Source organism: Camellia sinensis, chromosome 2, assembly GCF_055761805.1.
Source record: "Camellia sinensis isolate YWXY chromosome 2, ASM5576180v1, whole genome shotgun sequence".
NCBI lineage: Eukaryota > Viridiplantae > Streptophyta > Magnoliopsida > Ericales > Theaceae > Camellia > Camellia sinensis.
The window spans coordinates 178,500,401-178,521,045 of NC_138962.1; the positions used below are offsets into that span (position 1 = coordinate 178,500,401).

At 32.6% G+C, this 20,645-nt stretch overlaps 2 protein-coding genes across 6 annotated transcripts in view; one reads left to right on the top strand and one right to left on the bottom strand.

The window, feature by feature from the left end:
• The window catches only part of LOC114282822 (putative E3 ubiquitin-protein ligase HIP1), a 230,783-nt gene that overhangs the window by 145,975 nt on the left and 64,163 nt on the right, over positions 1-20,645 (top strand). The window lies entirely within an intron of this gene.
• Positions 1-20,645, bottom strand: part of LOC114294174 (putative disease resistance RPP13-like protein 1) — a 141,232-nt gene that overhangs the window by 871 nt on the left and 119,716 nt on the right. For 2 of the 5 annotated variants that reach the window (XM_082906498.1, XM_082906494.1), the window contains exons 1-4: positions 8,813-13,233; positions 7,656-7,846; positions 7,503-7,564; positions 4,691-4,813 (exon numbers count right to left, since the gene is read on the bottom strand). In XM_082906498.1, the coding sequence (XP_082762624.1) occupies positions 8,867-13,114 (4,248 nt within the window). In that variant the 5' untranslated portion in view covers positions 13,115-13,233 and the 3' untranslated portion in view covers positions 4,691-4,813; positions 7,503-7,564; positions 7,656-7,846; positions 8,813-8,866. Of the gene's footprint in view, positions 1-4,690; positions 4,814-7,502; positions 7,565-7,655; positions 7,847-8,812; positions 13,234-20,645 lie in introns of those variants that run through there. The other 3 variants (XM_082906520.1, XM_082906510.1, XM_082906501.1) reach the window with 3 other exon arrangements.

Consider the following 20,645-nt stretch of genomic DNA (forward strand, 5'->3'; position numbering starts at 1 on the left):
TGAGAAGGAGCAGGAGCAGATAAGGGAGATGGAGCTGCTACAGAGATAGGAGGAGCTGCTACAGATATAGAAGGTGCTGCTACAAAGAGAGGAGGAAAAGGAGCAATAGGAAGATCTGATGGAGAGGAAATTTGAGATGGAGAAGAAGCAGAGATAGGAGCAGAAGAAGCAGAGATAGGAAAAGCAGTCTGAGAAGAAGTAGAAGATGAAGTAGACTGAGGAGAAGAAAACCAGAAAAAATGAACTAAAGTAGAAAGATCAGATAAAGAAGAAGAGCTAGATGAAGCCATCTGAAAAGGAAACTTTGACTCATCAAACACAACATGTCTAGACACATAGACTTTCTGAGTAAGAGGGTCAAGACACGTATAGCCCTTAGTAGATGGTTGGTAGCTTAGAAATACACAAGGGATAGATCTAGGTTGGAGCTTATGAGAAGAGTAAGGCCTAAGCCAAGGATAACACCTGCAACCAAAGACTCTTAAAACTGATAATCTGGTTTGTGAAGAAATAAAACTTCAAATGGAGTATGAATTTTCAGTTTAAGAGTGGGTAATCTATTTATCAAGAAGACTGTAGTAGCAAGAGCGTCAAACCAGTAAATCAAGGGCATGGAAGAATGATGCATGACAGTGATAGTGGTTTCAATTAAATGTCTGTGTTTTCTTTCTGCTACTCCATTTTGAGCAGGTGTATGAGGACATGTTAACTGGTAAGCAATGCCTTTTTGTTTGAGAAAATTTTGAAAAGAAGACTAAGATATTCACCCCCATTATCACTCCTCAAAACCTATAGGTGAATAGTCAATTATGTTTCAACAAATGCCTTAAATTCCAAAAATTTGGCAAAAACTTCACTTTTGTAATGAAGAGGAAAAATTCAAGTGAACTTGCTAAAATTATCAATGAAGAGAACATAGTACTTATATCCAGAACAAGAGGCAGAAAAGGGACCCCAAACATCAGCATGAATAAGGGCTAAGGGCTTGTCAACAGTAGAATTAGACAAGCAAAAAGGTAACCTGTGACTCTTAGACACACGACAATGTTCACACAAAGTAGAGCTATTAGGACTATGTACAGAAGATGAAGTCATGAATTTATTTTGAGTCATAACTTGATGAAACTTCTGAGAAGAAGGATGGCCTAGTCGAAAATGCCAGTTTGGAGCAACAGGCTACCTTGTACAGGAGAGGCAAGCTGGTGAAGAAGAAGATGCAGAAGAAGATGTAGAAAGAGGATAGAGGCCATCAGCATAAGGACCTCTATACAGCATCGTCTGAGTAGTCTTGTCTTGGATCAGAAAAGAATGGGCATCAAAAGTAACAGAACAGTTGTTGTCCTTAGCTAATTGATGAATTGAAACCAAATTGGAAGAGATAGAAGGAACATGAAGAATGCTGTGAAGATGAAAAGGAAATTTAGGTGTGGGAAGGAGACCATTACCAGTGTGAGTGATAGGTAGAGTGTTGCCATCACCAATAGCAACTTGATCTGGCCCGGAATAAGGTTGATAATAGGAGAGATTAGTGAGATCATTAGTCATATGTCTAGTTGTAGCAGAGTCAAGAAACCAGTTGGAAGAGGAAGAAGGGGCTGAGGCAACAGACGAGGATGAGGCAGAAGCAACGTAGGCTGTAGGAGAGCTTTGATGTGTAGAAGGAGGCATATATATAGAAGAGGAATGATGTGGACTAGTCTAAAATGATGAGTCCATTCTGTACCAGCAATCTAGGGCAGAATGGTTCAGCTTTCCACAGATCTGACAGATCATAGCATTAGGATTAGGAGTGGACCTACTTCTGTGATATTGACTGCCTTTGAAGGAACCACCATGCTGAGAACTGCCTCGAAACCTACCACCACTCTCTGAACCTCTGGAAAAATTGGAGGAACCTCTGCCTCTAAAAGAACCTCTGTGACCTCCTCTGTTACCTCCTCTATAGTTACCTCTGGTTGCAGCATAAGCAAAAGAAATCTCGGAGGTATGAGATTGTTTGAGTGAAGACTCCACATGAATGGCCTCAGAACACAGCAAGGAAGACAAAGCTTCCATGGAAATAGGATCAGATCGAGCCCTAAGGGTAGTCTTGAAAGCATTATATTAGTCTGGTAAACCATTAAGAACTAAGAGAACCAAATCTTCATCATCTACTGGTGATGAAGCCAGAGCAAGTTGATCTGAAATGGATTTAAATTGACTCAAGTAATCCTCCATTGTTGAGCCTTTTTTAACAATACAACTGAGCTTATTCTTCAATTGATGAATGTGAGACCTAGAAAGAGATGTAAACCTCTTGGCAAGAACAGACCAGACCTCAGTGCTGGTCTGACAATGAATGACAGATGTGTATATAGATGGAGACAATGTAGCAGTGATACAACTCAACAGATGAGAATCAATGGTGATCCACTGTGTATAAGCTGGATTCAAAACTTCTTGATTGCTAGAATCAAGAAGAACAGATGAGGGACATACTTTGGTACCATCAACAAATCCAAGAAGCTTCGTAGCTTTCAAGATGTTGTGTAGTTGACTCTTCCAAACAATGTAATTTGTTGAATCAAGCTTTGTAGGCACTAGGGCACTCAGATTGGAAATCAATAGTGTAAGATTTGTAGGTAAAGAAGAACTTGAAGATGTATCCATGGAGGTTAATGGAGGTATAGGGTTTGGAGTAGCCATAGAAGGATCTCCAAGGATCTCTGCTCGTAGGAGCTCAGAGCTCTGATACCAAAAAGAAAGTTTGATCTCAATTTTCCATACCTTCTACAGATAGATTTACAATGATTTATAGAAATGATACACTGTCTTAACCGTAAATCCTAACTACTTAACGTAACCATAACTACTATCTAACTCTGGTTCTAACAAACTAACAACTAAACTAACAACCTTCAAGCTGTGGCTGATCTGATAAGCTGCAGCATACTACAACTGAAGCTGCAGCTCATACGGCTGTTGTCTGTCCTGTATCTAGCTTAGGCAAATGTAACTGAGGCTGACACTCTTAATGTATCACCAACAAGTAGGTAAAAGCAATAAAGAGAACAAAACTATACATTAATGCATTCTAGATTTCCAAAATACCAGATAACCAGGCCAGTTATAGATCATGGACATCATCTCTCCTTTATCTTTTGCACTGAAGTACATTCCCCGTGCCATCTGAACAACCCTGAATAGTTTTGGCAAACCAATCCTACTGTAGGACTATATATTATTGGAGCAAAATCTTCAACGTTATCAATAAGGACATGGAGAGAAAAGCAACAGCAATGCGTCATTACTTCAAATTATTTCTCTCTAGCTAAAGAGAAATTATAATTAATTCTTAAATCACTTCTTGTTTACAAGCTGATAATTGCCACCAAACATACTCGGTAGTATAAAGTCTCATTCCTATCATGCAGTCAATTTAAGATCCTTTATTTAGCTAAGGACACAAAACTATCATCTTGGCCTTGAGTATTTTTTTCAAGTGAATCGATATGACACTAACAATACAAACAACAAAACATCAAGACCATTACTTTTAGAAACAAAATATATTAGAGAAAAAGAAAGAGTGAAGAAGAAGAAGGGGGAAGAGGAGGGAGGGTTGTAGGAGAGATCTCATCAAAGGCTACTAGGGGTTGGGGTACACAGATAATATAAAAAAAATTCCACTATCTCACATACAAATTTTATTTATTTATTTTTATGAGAGCTCTACCTAAGAGGTGTCCTAACTCTAATAATAAACTTAAACTACAAACACAAATTGCATGGTCACAGACGACTTTATTTTCATCTGTGTATTTTTCTTTACTTTAGTAATCAATCTAACCATGGTGTGTTCTCGGCACACTTGGATTCAATTGTAAGAGTGACTACCTGATAAATTAGAAAGAGCACACCTAAGAAAAGTCTGAAACCATACAACATGCCAAGTTTGAAAACAATCTACTCCTCACCAGCCAAGATTAAGCAGCTAGAACTATGCTTAAGAATTTGGACAGCCAGATACATTGCTTGATTTGGCTTATGTTCATCTTCACTAAAGATTCAAGGTGTACATGTCAAGTTCTATGATGCACCAAACATCAACATAATGTATACTCTTCTTCCCACAAAATTACGACCTTAAATTTCATTTCCAGGGTATTTTATTTTTTCATGCTCCATTAGTTAACAATTCATTGTTTACTAAAACCATAGAAAAGAAACCAATTAATATAGATAGAAGTAATACTGTATTTACATTTTAAAGATTTGTTTCAAGACTCCAGTTGAGACGGAAAAATCTCCTTGCTAGAACTAAAGGAATACAAGACCTTTTACTAGCACATTAGTTTTTTCAAGACTTCTCTGCTGCGTTTTTCACCTCTATTTTTTCAAATTAATCTGTGATCCTTCCTCCATTCAGTAATATATAGATTAATCAATAGTCATTAATAAAAACATTAATTCAACTTATTTATTTTGGAAGAGAGGAATTATAAGCGTTAAATGGTGTGTTTCAAGGCCTACGCCTAAATACATTATGAAATCCCAAGGAGACAATGTAAATTCCATCATTGCAGCTGCATCAAATATTCTTGATCCATCGCAAAAAAAGGCCATCAAATTAAGTTTAAGAGCTGAAATCTAGCACTTCATAGAATGTTCAAACTATAAAAGTCAAAACACATGGAGCACGAAAAGTGACCTATTTGGACTGGGAAGCTTTTGCAAGCAGCATGATGTCCCCATAGGAATAAGATGTTTGTGCAGTTATAGTAACCAATCAAGACTCAGCAACAATCCAAGACCAGACTAGAGATATGTTGTCCTGCAAACCAAACAAGTAAAGTGTTAGTTCAGCTTGTTGTAACAGAGTGAGTTAGGTAGATATTTTCGTTAGATATTTTGTAAACATGTGGAGTGTATATAACGTACTGTATCTCTGAGTTTTCAATTTAATGAAAGTCATTCAGTTTCAATAACTTCTTCATGTGTAACATTAAGAGAGGTAGCTATAGCATGGCTAGTTTGCATATATCCATCACGAATGAATTGATAGATTAAAATCTCAATATCCACAAATAACTTAGAGAGAATGATATAAATACTCAAGGCAGCTCAACTGGCAAATCAAGACAAATCCAAAATGGAGTGTGCTGTTAGATAATCATCAAGTTCACAAAAATAGGATTCTTTTCTGTATTAGTGCAGAATCAACCATTGCGGAGCCAGAAATGTCCATTAAACAATTCACCACTAATATCAACCTTCAATTATACATAATGTACACTAATAAACTTGTGTAATACACAAAACTGGATCAAGTAATTTATAGTTACCAAATTACAAATACCATAATGAAAGCAAAAACCACAATAGTTAATTTTTACAAAAATCTAATAACTGACCGCTTGCATCACTAATACTAAAATTCCATAAATGCTAATAAAGTTAAACAATTGATTCCATAAATCATAAATGTATAATATTTTCCTTCACTAAAATTTTGAACAAATTTAATTCAGATATATCCTTTGAACATAAGGTTTGTTTAGTTAATTTAGTTGAAGAAAACAACACCCACTGTGTTTGTTGACAATTCCTTTTTAATGCCACAAGTTCTCCTCTCTTTTTTTTTCACATTTTTTAAATATAAGCGCAAATCCTCTCCTAAGCAGTCACATAATGCCGCAATCATCTCCTTGGATATTAGGATAATAGTGACGTATAAGGTGGGTAACACGTGAACATCTACAAAAGAATTCAAAGAAAGAAGAAAATGAAAAAGAATAACTAAAATATTAGAAGGAAAAAAGGGGTAACATGATTATATATTAATCTCTATGCTTTATGAAATTAGTTCAAGATTGACCTCATTTAAAATAAAATTTTCAAAAAGTCTGAATAATAATTTCAGATTCACAAATTTCCAGTGAGGTCACTTGACCCAACTTTGTTATACATGGCTCTGCCCCTAAGAATCAAGGCAATACACCAACAGCTACTAAAAGAATACAAAAAGGGACAAATTTCCCAAACTAAAGACTGACAATAGGAAACTATTCCTCCAATTGTAATAAGTTAACATAGTGCACATAGAAGACACGAGAGCTGTTGCATGTGCAATTACACCCAATTTTAATAGGTACATATGCCATTTGTTTGGAACCAAATAACATGAAAAACGTAGACAACACATGAATGAAAAACTCTTTGACATGGATTTATCTTAAATATATACGAGGAACAAAATTTTCGTTTGTTTCCATTGAAATGGCCAAAATGTTTCCATTTCCCAAGAGACCGAAACGAAACACTAATGGAATAATAAATTCTAGTGTTTTCATTGAAACACATCAAAACATAGTGAAACACACCGAAACATAGTGTGATATACAGAAAGAGTAAATTGTATCTATACAAATTTAGAAATTTTCATAAACATTTATTACTGTTGCTTAAGTAAACTTTTAGTCCTTATTGGAAACTTTTGTTTAATAAATTTGAGTTATTTAACAATACTTAATAATTTTAGTTCATAGTAACATTAGTTTTTTAATTCTTTTACGTGAATGACTATATGAATCTCAATTTGTTTAATTAATCAATTATTAGGCTTTTATACATTTAGATATATTTCAATTTATATTTTCAAACATTTCTATTTTATCTTCGTTTCATAAAATATTTCCGAGATGTTTTTGTTTCTGTACTATTTGAAACAACACACCCAAACAAAATTTTGATCTTTGTATATATATATACATATATTATTATTTGAAATCCCAAGACCAAGAATCATCAATTTGCTGATTCTTTGAGCACGGATGCGAGAAAAAAAAAAGGGCAGGCTTCCACACACAAATGCAGTAGACATAACATCACACAAATTCAATTACAATATTTTTACAGTGTGTTAAACATCCACTGGTTCTGAATGGCTCAGGGAGATTAAGCATATGAAATACAAAATATGTTAACCATACACAAAAAATTAACAAATTGTATGTAATGTGCCCATTAAAAACTTTGATGTATAAGAATATACTTAATATTAAAATATCAACTAAAGCCAACAAGGCAGCAAAGATTAATCAAATAATGTCGATTCATCCTCTGAGCAAAATGGGTAGCATTTTCCTACTAATTTTCAAGGGGTAAAACAACAGGAAGATACTCGACTTATATAATTTAATAAATGACTTCATTCAACTTTTTACAACATACAAGTTATCCAGTAACCAAAATTCAAATTATAATATAGTTAAGGCCACATCATATAAATGCATGTACATTTAAGCTGATGAATAATCAGTATTGATGATTTGCGAGAGTGAGTTAGTTATCAAAAGAAAAATAGCAAATTGGGGCATCACTATAACAACCTATATATATGAATTGCCACCTCATACAACATACTGCCCAAAAATTTTACAAACAAAAATAGTGGGGGAAGCCAAGCTCACTACATTTTCACTATATGCAACTATAGATAAATAAAAAATCACTCAACATACCTCCATGACATTGTGAAACTATGAACATTCTAAACATGAGCTTTCCCAAAGCTATATTTCCCCTAAACAAAATGAAAGGCCATATGATGCAAGTTAGGTAAAGATATTACAAAAGACAACACCAAAACGGTTTCAACTCAAGAAAATTCTTACCAGGATTGGTCAAAGTGTACAAGGGGATAGCAAACAATCACTGGATGGACAGGATATCCAGGGACAAATGCACCAAGCTGGAAAGAAATGTGAACTCTTCCATTTGTTGTGGCTGCCTCAGAAATAAAAGCAGACTAGGAAATCTATCGGAAGAAGCCTTTCTTTGTATTTAGATCCTTGAAAGCACATTTCTGTATCAAATAATCCCTCATAGATTGATAAAACTTAATACTCTAAATTTTTTTTTCAGACAAAAAATGTAACGACTCCAGATATACAATTAAAATTGCTTTCAGTTTCCATATTTATTAAACAACTCACAAAAATGAAATTTGGACACCTGATATGCGTATATTTGTTTATAACTTTTTAAGTTAGCTCTTACAACAGCAAAAAAATTGTTTAATTTTTCTAAGCATTTGCAAACTACTTACATCACAGCATTTCATTGTCTTTCTTTCTTTCTTTTTTTTCTTTTTTTTTCAAAAAAATTCTCCCTTCAACAAGAATTTGTACCAGCTTAATCACTTTCAATCTAATTTTTCCCGGTCACTATATAGGAAACAACTTAACAAATACAAAAATATTTTATTAATGACTAGCAGAAAGCCCAAAAAACCTAAGGTTTGGTTTTTGAAATCAATTTTGAAAGATAATTTTCTAAAAATTTGTTTGGCTGTATATTCTAAAAATAATTTTCAAAAATTTAAAAATCCAAAACTCATTTAGTTTTTAGAATCTGAAATAATTTTTGAAACTCTGTTTGGTTTTGGAGTTCTCAAAAATAATTTTTAAATTCCAATCTGTATTTTATTGTTTTTAGTGAACTTTTTAAGTATTTAATCAAGGTTTTCAAGTTTTTAGATCCACTCAATCTAAATACACCTAAAATGTATAAAATTTATGAAAAAAATTGTTTAAAAAATCACTAAATATTAATAAATATACAAATTTAATACATTTTTGTACGTATTTTGTATTTATTAAATTTTTTTAAAGATTTTTTAATTTTTAATTTTTTTTAAGTATATGTAGATTAGATGCATCTAAAAAATAAAACAAATTAGTTTATGTTTTTCATATGATTTTTTTGTTTTTAAAATCTGAAAATATTTTTTAAATATTTATATTTATAAAATTAGTTTATGTTTTGATACCTGGCAATTTGAGTGCTTGTAAAACTGCGGTGGGAATCTCCACAACGGAGCTTATCACTCATCATCAACATTGACTTGAGGTATGTGAGCTAAGTGGGGCCAATATTTGCCTTTCCCCTTTTCACACTTCCTTGTTAGTTTCCGACTTCCACGGATCCACAATGCCTCAAGTGAGGGAGGCAGCCTTTGCACTGGTAAAGATTTGAGCCTAGGGCAAGCAAAGATAGAAAGTTCTTCAAGAGAGGCGAGGTTTTGAAACAACTTTGAAGACAGCTTCTCCAGATTTCGGAAACCCCCGATCTGAAGATTGATCAGAGAGGTGGGCAGCAACTTCCCATCTATCGGAAAGCTGGACCCCGCTACACCTTCTTCTTCTTCCTCTGCCACGCTAATTGCGCCTGACATCGACAGTATTCTAAGAGAGGATAAACTGCGCAAACCAATCTTCTTGAAGTTGTTGTTCCATTGTGAAATATTCATCTCCAGCGATTGAAGAGAAGTCAGGTAGTTGATGCTCTGCAATCCGTGTGGTAGGGCCTTGAGTTTTTTGCATCCCCTGATATCCAAATCTCTCAGATTTGTTGCGGAGTGGAACCATCCTTCCGGAATGTACTCCAAATTCTTACACCCATACAAGTACAATCCACTGAGATTACTGAGATTATTATTATTATTATTAGGAAGGGCATCTGGCAAGTATTTGAGCCTATCACAATCCATGATCAAAACAATCTCAAGAGATGGACAGGTAATTTCCATCCCCTCATCTACTACTAGCAGTGCCTCCAACTTTTTACACCTCATAATCTGAAGCTGTTTGAGTGTGGGTGGTAGCCCCCCACCTCTGCACGATATCAAGCATGTGAGGGATGGACAATCACAAACATCTAACACTTGAAGATTACTGTCATTAATCTGTGTTAAACACCCGAATAAGGATTGCAGAGCCTCACAATCACCTATCCTGAGTGTTTTCAGCGTGCACGGAAAACCTGTCTCCGGAAAAGAGCTGAGACTCGGACACTTATAGACATACAACTCTCCAAGAAAAGTGAAGCCATGTAGCAGCCGTGGCAGTTTCTCCAGCTTTTCACAATTATCTATTGTTAGATGCTCAAGCCTCCTCACTATGCAGGTGAGTCCCTCTTGTTGCTGCTGCTGCTGCTGCTGCTGCTCATGTTGCCCTTTGTTGTCTTCATCCTCATCTTCTTCAAACAAAGAAACAAGCTGGGGGCAGCCTTTAATTTTCAAATGCCGGAATGCAGGGAGACTCAGACTGCGTTGCACTCTCTCCTCGTTCTTCCACAATGTCTTGAGTTCTTCACAGCTTGTGATCTCCAATGCTTCGAGTTCCATCAGCCAATGAGTAACCCATTTTGGCAAGAGCTCGAGTTTCTTAATCATCCCAATGCTCAAGGAAGTTATTGAACTAGGATGCTTAGACTTTGCATTTGCTGATATCAGTTCGTCATCGACCATGCTCCTCATCTCAAGGACCGCTTGAAGGCTTGTTAGAGGAACGTCATTCATAGCTATAGAGGTGAGTGACGGGTGGACAACCTTGGAAACTTCAACTAGCAATTGCGAGCACTTCTTAATCTTTAGATTATTCAAACAAGGTAGATAACTTGGCAACATTCCAACAAGTTTAGGACAATTTTCGATGGAGAGCTCACGAACATGAGTAAATGGTTCAACTTCCTTATCATCTTCAAAAGTATACCAATACTCCCATTCCAGCATATCCTTAAAGCTTAGAGTCTCTAGTAATTGAAAGGGTTTTGCACCACCCTGCCCATAAAACTCACGACCGACATGCTTTAGTACACTCATTCCTTTAATGTAAAGCTTTTTGAGGGAGGGTAGTTGTCCTAGTGGTGGCAAGGATGCACAGTTTCCACAATTATCTAAACTTAGGTCAGTCATATTGGAGAACAGAGGATCGCCTATCCAAGTCGGAAATCCTGCACCAAGGTAGCCTTTGATATGGAGCTCTTTTAAATCTTTGTGAGGTTGTAGCATGTCAAGCACTTCTGTTTCAACTCTTCCATCTCGTGAATCATCTGAGTTAACACTCCATTCCATTGATAACACATCTAACCCCTCCTTATCAATTAAATTCGCCTCCCTTGCATCTAATGGAACCACCACGTTCTGTAACCCAGATAGGCAAAGCCTCCCCCGAAGATAAATTAAGTTCCCCAACTCTTTTAACCGATGCCCACTATTTTTAGTAACAATAAAATTGGATAGTGTTTGAAGACTAGCCAACTTACCTATTCCTAGTGGCATTTCTTCTAAGTGATGTGCATTTGTAATATCGAGATGACGTAGGTCAATTAGGTTTCCCAAGTCTGTTGGCAACTTTTTCAATTTTTCACATCCTCTTAACATCAATGTTTGTAGATTGTAAAGAGAGCCTAATGATTCAGGTAATTCTTCAACGTTGGTGTTGGATAGGTTAAGATACCGCAGATGTTTCAAATCTCCAACTGAATTTGGAACTTCTGTGATGTAATATCTACTCATATTGAGCACCCTCAAGCGTCTTAGCTTTGGCAATAGATTAAGGGAAACTTTGCTTGCCAAATGACATTTCCAAATATATGGTGCATTAAATGGTAAGAAGGTCCGTAAATGTATGGCTTTGTCAAAGATCTCAAATTTTTTCATACCCTCATATTGCTCCCGCATATAAGATGAATGTCGAGCTTTCTTTATATTCTTGCACTGCTTCGGATATTTCAATATATCCTCCAATCTAAAACAAGTTTCTCTTGCAACTACTTGAGCCAAATCATTGATGAGGTCATGCATCACAAATTTAGAGCTTTTACCGGTACTTGATGGTTGGAAAAAAGACCTTGACAACAATTCCCGAAAGTACTCACCTCCTACATCTTCCATTTGTTTCTCTCTTTTTTGCAGAATGAAACCCTCTGCCATCCACAACAAGACTATCTCCTCTTCCTCGAATTCATAGTCGTTGGGTATTATTGAGCAGTATGCAAAACACTGCTTCAAATGCGAAGGGAGATGATGGTAACTTAATCTGAAAGCTGGAAGGATGTCACTTTCTTCGTGTGATAGTTCCCATATTTTACTACACAATACATCTACCCATTCCTCATCTCGTTCTTTGCAACGTAAAAGGCCACTGAGTGTCTTAGCAGCCAGAGGCAAACCTTTGCATTTCTCCACAATTTTCTTACCTATTGATACCAAATTTGGATTTGCATCAATACTTCTATTCTCAAAGGCATGTTGTGCAAACAATGACCAACAATCTTCATCTGATAGGATCTCAACGTCATGAAGTTCGACAGTTGCCATCATTCTTGCAATGTCTCTGCTGCGTGTAGTCACCACGACTTTACTCCCTTGAGCTCCATCATTGAAAGGGCTGCTCAAATCATTCCAGTCATTGTATTTTTTGTTCCAGACATCGTCTAAAACAATTAAGAACTTCTTTCCAACCAAAGCCTGCTTTAGTTGAACTTGAGCTTGATCCAAGTTATTAAAACTACATGTCTGGGAAGTGACTGAATCATAAATTGCTTTTGTTATTTTCATAATGTCAAACTCATCTGACACACAAACCCAGGCTTTCAGATCGAAATGCTTCTTCACGGTTTCATCGTTGTATACCATCTGAGCCAGGGTGGTCTTGCCAATCCCACCCATACCCACAATGGGAATTACGTCAACTTTGTTACGACTTGATTCACCCCCACCTACAAGCAACTCAATTATCTTTCTTTGATCCTTTTCTCTTCCATAAACACGAGGTTCTTTTAATAACGACGTAGACTCTGGTCTTTGCCAAGTCTTAGTAGGTGTGGTGGTTCCAACAATCTTAACCAAATTAAGTTTCGAACATTGTTCAAAACTAGTGCGTAATCTGGTAGTGATCTCCTCAATCTTGGACCTCATTTTGAAATTAAACCAAACATCTCCTGGCTTGAAATTAAGGATGGGATTCCATACCTTGCTGGAACTAGCTTGGTGTGGCTTTGCCTTGAGACTCTGTCGCAATGCTTCGGTGGCGAACTCGTCCACGACATCATCCAAATCATATGCCAGATCTTGGAGATCATCGAGCCACAAGTTCACGGCTCGATCTGTCATTTGCTTCTCCTCCGCGTCAATCAAAAGAGCTTCAATTTGAGACAGCATATTGGTCCAATTGGTGAGCTGGGCACCAATACCTTCAAAGGTGGGTAATTTGGAGGAGGCAAAAGAGGTCATCTTCTCAAACAGCAATTTGACGAAGGCAGAGAGAAAGATCTCTGCTATAGGCATTATTTTTTATTACAGAAGGAAAACAAAAAACCACAGATCAGAAGCAAAGCAAAGAGGTTGTTAACTTTTTTTTCAGCGAAAAAAGTTTTTGCAGTCTCAAAAATGGCTATATTTTTGTGATGAGAAGAAGAAATTATTGAGTGCTGAGCCGAGAAGAAGTCAAAAGTGGAGTCTCCTTTCAATGGCCCCTTGTCCCTCTGCGAAAACAACATATAAATTAAAAATAAAAATAAAATACTCAAACATTATATTATTGAGTGCTCAGAATAAAGTCAAAAATGGCGTCTTCTTTTATTGGCTCCCGGTCCCTCTGGGAAAACAACATATAAATAAATTAAAAATATAAAAGAACCCAAGTCAGTAGAACCCAATTATTTTTTAATATATTTTAAAATGAATTCATATATCTATCATGATTTTTCTCAGTTGGTAGAGAGTGGCTTTAGACGTTTTTCAATCTTTACCCAATAATATGGGGTTTTGGTTAATACATTTTTAATTTTGTTTGAATTTAAAATGGAAAAATATTATGAGTAAACTAAAAAAGGGACTAAAGTAAAATTTAAAATTAATTATAAAGACCATCAATGTAGTATATTCATTATATTATTGGTCTTTATAATTTATTTTGATTTTTATTTTGATTTTTCTAATTTTGCACTTAATTTTTTCTGTTTCAATTGTTAACAACATTTGATGGAGGGACCATCTTGTAACAAAATTTAAAATACAAGGACCAAAATGTTTAAATTAAAATTACGATAACTAAAATAACACTTTACTTAAATTACAGGGACCAATGGTTTAATTTATAATTTAATTAAAAAAAAAATTCTCTCTTTTGTAAGAGATAATTTGACAAATATTCTAACATAAATAATGTAGAGTAGAACTCTAAAAACACTAAATAATGGAAAATTCAAAATACAAAACGAATGGTTTAGATTAGAGAAATTTATTAGAAAATCCTTTTTCAAGCGTTTGTATCTCAATTAGTTTATAAGATATTCTTATATTCTAATAAATCCTATTATTTAGACATTTGATCTACCAAATCTTAATTTTAATATTTAAGGTATTTTATGAACATTTTTACCCTTACAAATATTTTTTGAACAGTTAGCAATTTGGTGATGTGAACATTCATATTTTACAATGTAAATATTCACATTGACGTGTGAATGTTCACATTGACAATATGATTCACACGTCAAAGTGAATATTCACATTGATATGTTAACATTCACATTGATAGTGTGAATATTTACATTGACGATGTGAACATTCACATTGATGGTGTGAAATGTAAATGTGAATATTATTAGGGGTATTTTGGTAACTATGTCACCCATAGGGCTTATTGGAATATAAGAAAATAATGTAGACTAAAAGGAATATAAATAGGTAAAAAAGGATTTATGAAAAAGTGCCCCTTTAGATTATTATAATGAAACTCGTAACGAACTCTATGAGTTCGAACAATACTCTTCAATATAGGTCGATGACTAAATTTTTTATTTCTTATTATTTTTGTGGAGATTTGTCAGATAATCATAAAAAATAAAAATTCTTTTTCACAATAGAATTAACCTGATTTTGTTGTTTGTTTTATTTCCTTGTCATTAGTTGCAAGTTGATAGCCTTGAATCTTCCTTGAATCAAGAAGGGGAAAGTGGTAATGTTTAGTGGGTAAAATTAACTTAAATTGGTTGTTTTTGTATTTTGTCTCATATGTCATTTTGATTTATATATTTGTAATCGATTTGATTTTAAATTTTGTATTAATTCGATTCAATTAATAACATCAATTTGTGTTTTTGAAATAAAACTGTTAATTATATGATTGAGATTGATTTACTTAGTTAAGAAAATTTATAATTTAATTAAAATTATAAAGATTGAAATGACACCAAAACTATAAAAACTAGTGGTTAAAATTTACACATGTTTATTTTCTTATTGTAATGAGTAATGAGTAATGGGAATTAAGATTTGATTTGGTTAGTTTCATATTAATCTTTGTGGAAAAAAGTGTCAAAATTCACAAATTTTTATCAAATGATTTTGTATTTTCAAAATAAGAAAGTGGAAATGTTTACACATTTTTTATTGGAAGGATCTTTTAATTTCACTATAAAAAAATGATTATTCCCCAAAGTAATTATCAAAAACAGTTTATTAAACAAAATTTTCATATCAACTTCTGATTTTCTTTTTTTGTTTTACCAAACGAAAATGTAAAATGGTCCAATCATTTAACAGGATCTTTAATCAGGAACAGATTCAGAATTTAAACTTTAGAAAATAAAAATCTATGTAACTTTTCATCAAAAATAAGTATTGCAAAATTTTAAATTTTAATTTATACCAACACAAAAAAATGAATAATATTAGCATTAATTGAATATTCTTTATCAAAATAATTGAAAACAAAAATATAAGCAAACATATTATTTTGGTTTACATTAGCTTAACAAAAATCTTAACTATTATTATGCCTACTCCGCTATTAAAGTTAATTATCTGAAAACATAAGTTTTTTTTTTTTTTGACCTCCAGAATTTGCTAGTGAAATGTACAGAAATGATTGAGAAACTGCAAAGAAATGTCATCAGCCACATAAAATAGACACCACTGCTATGATTTCCAAGAAAGACACTTGCTTAATGTTTTTTTTTTTTCTCTACTTTTTATTATTTTTTTTATTTATCACTACTTTCTTCTTCCCCTGCACCATTATAATTCACTTCCACCTGATTTTCACATTCCATATTGATGTTATGTTTGTGAACATCAAAAAGCATAAGAAAAAAAAAGGGGTTAATTACAAAAATAATTCCAAAATTTCACGCGTTTTTCATTTTAAACCTCAATGTTTCAATTTTAACAAATTAAACCTTGGAGTTTTATCCGTATTTCAATGTGCTCTTTTTGTCCATCTCTGTCGGTGTAAGATAATGGAGAATCGTTTTTGAATTTAAAATGAAAAATACTGAGATTTAAAGTGAAAAACACGTGAAATCTTATAATTTTTTTTGTAATTAACCCTAATATTTGGTTGTGTTTGGTTTAGTTTTGAAATTATGATTTAAGTATGGAGTTATGATTTGAGTGTGGAATTGTGAGTTGAGTTTTAAAAAAAGAAAATTTTGTTTGGTTATGAGTTTTGAAATGAGTTTTTGAATTTTGAAAAGAGTTTTGAATTGTATTTTGAATTTTTGAATTTTGAGTTGTATTTTAAATTTTATGGATCTATTTTTTTAAAAATATTAAAAAATGTTTAAGAAAATTTTATTTTTTTTATTTTAGATATATAATTTTTATTTAGATATTTTTAATTTTTTATTTTAAATATTTATTTTATAAATAATTTTTTTTTTAATTTTAATATTTTAAACTCTTTTCACAACTCCACATTCAAATCGTAACCAAACACATAACTCAAACCTCAATTCAAAAATTATTTTCAAAACTTATAACCAAACACATAACTCGAAACTCCACACTACTTTCAAAACTCTATACTCAAATCGTAATATTTAAAAATATTTTTAAAAAATAAAAAAATATTTAAAATAAAAATTACATATTTAAAATAAAAGATAATTTTTTTAATATTTTAAAAAATACAGCACAAAAATGCATGAAATATAGCGGATTAGGTTTACCCGGTCGTTCGTCCGAACATCCCCAAACGTCCGGCTGGTTGACCGAAATAGTGCAATTTTTTTTATTTTACAATTGCAATCTATTATTTAAAAAAAATTATATTTGTTTTTGATATTTTTTAATATAAAAATTATTTTTTTAAAATTTATTATAAAAATAATTTAACAATCTCATCACTAACTACCTTCAATACTATATCATTAAAACATGGGTAAATTATACAAATAGTCTATGTAGTTTACACGATGTGTCAATTTGGTCCCTGTTGTTTTAATTTATTCGATTTTGCTCCTTAATTTAACGAATTGTGTCATTTTAGTCTAATAAAAAATGGTTGTTAAGTTTGGTAGACGGAAAGTCAAATTATGTGTCAATTTGGTCCCTATAGTTTACATAATGTGTCAATTTGGTCCTTGTGTAGACTTTTCGTCCACCAAACTTAACAACCGTTATTTTATTGGACTAAAATGACATAATTTGTTAAATTAAGAGACAAAATCGAGTAAATTAAAACAAAGACCAAATTGACACAACATCTAAACTACAGGGACCATTTGCATAATTTACCCTTAAAACAAACACACTTTCACCTAATCTCCTTACTAACAATCCACACATTAATAATTCCCTCACTAATAATACCATCCAACCTAATCTGCCAAACAAACGTAGTCAAAACTCTGTTCAAAGCTCATAACCAAACAAATTTTCCCTTTTCAAAGCTCATAACTCAAAACACGACTCCATGCTCAAATCATAATCCTACAAATAATTTTTTTTAAAAAATAAAAAATATATTTAAAATAAAATTAAAATAAAATTTTGAAAAGAGTTTGGTTTTGAGTTTTGAAAAGAATTTTGAATTGTGTGTTTAGTTATGAGTTTTGAAGATAATTTTTGAATTTAGTTTTGAGTAATTTTGAATTGTGTGTTTGATTACGAATTTTGAAAATTTTACATTGGAATCATGATTTCAAAAGTTAGTCAAATGCAACCTTCAATTTTTTTTGTGTGTATATGTAACTTATATATCTTACGGTATATATACATGTGTTTGTATATATGATGAAATTTTTTTATTCAAATTTTGACTGATACTCACTTCGTCCCATTTTATTGGTCCATTATTATATTTTTTGTTGTCCCAAAATGTATGTCCGCTTTGAAAAGTCAAAAATTTAAATTAAAAAAAATTAAAAATTATCCCTTGTAATTATAAATATATTTAAAAATGAAAATAGAAGGGTACTTTTGAAATTAATTATTTAAAATTTGAATTCAAAGTGTAATGAATTTTCAAAAAGGGACTATCAATATTGGACGAAGGGAGTAAAATTTTGATTTCGTCTATAATTTTAATGACTAAAAATAACATTAATCTATTAAAGCACTGACAAGTGTCTCTTACATTTTAGGTAGCCTTAATCCATTAAAACACTGATAAGTGTCTCTTACATTTCGGGTAGCTTTTCTTACATAATCATCAAAATTATTAACAAAATCAAAATTTCATCCTTAGAAGAGTCAAAATTTAAAAAAAAAATTGCACCATATATACAAGCACATATGTACATATATAATAAGATATGTAAGTTATATATATACACAAAAATAATAATAAATATTAGGGTTAATTACAACAAAAAATAAAAATAAAAAACTAAAATTTCACGCATTTTTCTTTAAACCCCAAAATTATTCCCCGTTACTTTACACAAACGGAGGTAGATGGAGGAGGGGGCACATTGAAATACAAATGAAACTCTAAGATTTAATTTATCGAAATTAAAACACTGAGATTTAAAGTAAAAAACGCATGAAACTTTGGAATTTTTTTTTTAATTAACCAAAAAATAATAATAGTACAAAAAAAGAGAGAAAGAAAAAGACAAAAATAGAGAAGAAGAAAGTAGAGTGTGAACATAATAATGGTGGTAGAAAGTGGTCACAAAAGCATTTACTAAAAAATAAAAAAGTAGGGAAAAAATATGCAAGTCTCTTTCTTTGAAATCATAACAATAATCGGGTTTAATTTATCGAAATTGAAACACTGGAGTTTAAAGTGAAAAATGCGTGAAACCGTAAAGTTTTTTTTTAGTAATTAACCAAAAAAGAAAAGAAAGAAACATATACAAATATTTTTCTCAAAAAAATTCAAAATGATAATATATATAACCAGTACTCTTTTATGAAATCACTTCTTGCAAATAAATCTTATTTTTAAGAGGATTAAATAAATAAATCTCAAAAGCTTAATTTTAAAAATTATGAGAAAGATCAAAGAGAATAGGGGGATTCTATTTATACCCAAAAAACTATTAAACAAGCCCAATTAAAATTTTAAAATTTTAATTCCTATTATATCCTAATAAGGACAATATATATTAAACCCTAAAATTAAATATTATTTTTTACACTCTAATTACATATACATATTCTTCATCTTCTTCCCTAAGTTTCAATTGTTTTTTCTTCTCGTTCTTCTTCTTCCTCCTCCTCACAACAAAACTCCAAATCACCCCACCAAAACTCACCATTATCATTATCATTGTTTCTTATTCTTGCGAATAAAAAAAAATTGAACAAAATCAAATAATGGACGAGAATAATAATAAAAATCGTTTTTTGAAACAACTCATCAAAAAAGAATTAAATATTTACATAAATATAAAGATACAATTCTTGATTTATATATACATTTTACGTAACAAAGTCATCAAAACCAGGCTCCATCAATCTTGTGCCCTTATCCAAAAAAATAACGCTACTGGATTCATCTAAATACTCTATTATATCTTCAGTCCACCCAGTGGTAGAATCACTGCTGTTATTCCGAGAATAGTAACTTCTGACAAAATTAGAGCTCTTTATTATAGAAGATTGCCTAACTATATGAGAAGATGATATGAAATCATTGGACACATCTGCAAATGAATCAAAACTGGGGCTTTTCGTAATGAGATGGGCAGAGTTGAAAAGATATTTCTAGGGCACAGAAGACCCGAAAGACAAATCATAGTATGATCTTGTCTCGATTAATTCTATCGAACAAAGTTAACATGTTTGGATTTGAAAGTCCGGATCAAATAATATTGTTAGGCATTATAAATTCGAATATAGTTACTTTGTTTTTATTTGGATGTACCTTGAAACGTAATTGAAGAAAAATTATAGAGTGTACTGAGACTAACATAAAACTCTAAATAGTTGAACGTGTGCTAAGAAATTGAAAATACTTAATATTTTGTTTTTTTGGGGGTATAAATAGAAACCCCTAACAGAATGACATATACTTTTTTGTCCTTGAAGCCCAATCCGGCCCAAACTTGTTAGGCTTTTATCCAAACAAGGCCCAAATCCCAAATGGGCTGGATCAAGTGAGACTGGGCTGAAATTGGGCCTTGAATTTGAAACTCAATCAGGCCCAAGCTCGTTGGCTTTTTACCTAAACCAAGCCCAAATCTTGGACATGTTGGTTGAAGTGAGATTGGGCCTAGAATTGGGCCTTGAAATTGAAACTCAATCTAGCCCAAGCTCATTGGGCTTTTACCTAAACAAAACCCAAAACTTGGACTGGCAGCCCAAATGAGATTGGGCCTTGAATTTGAAACCCAACCTGGCCCAAGCTCATTAGAATTTACTCAAACAAAGGCCGAATATTGGACAGGCCAGCCCAAGTTAGATAGGGCCTAGAATTGGGCCTTGAACTTGAAACCCAACATGACCCATGCTCATTGGGCTTTTTCGGAAACAAAGCCCAAATCCTAGACACGCTAGCACAAGTGCGATTGGGCCTTAAATTTGAAACCCAGCCCATGAAAAATTATAATTAAATAAAAAAAAGTGCAGAAAAATTATTTAA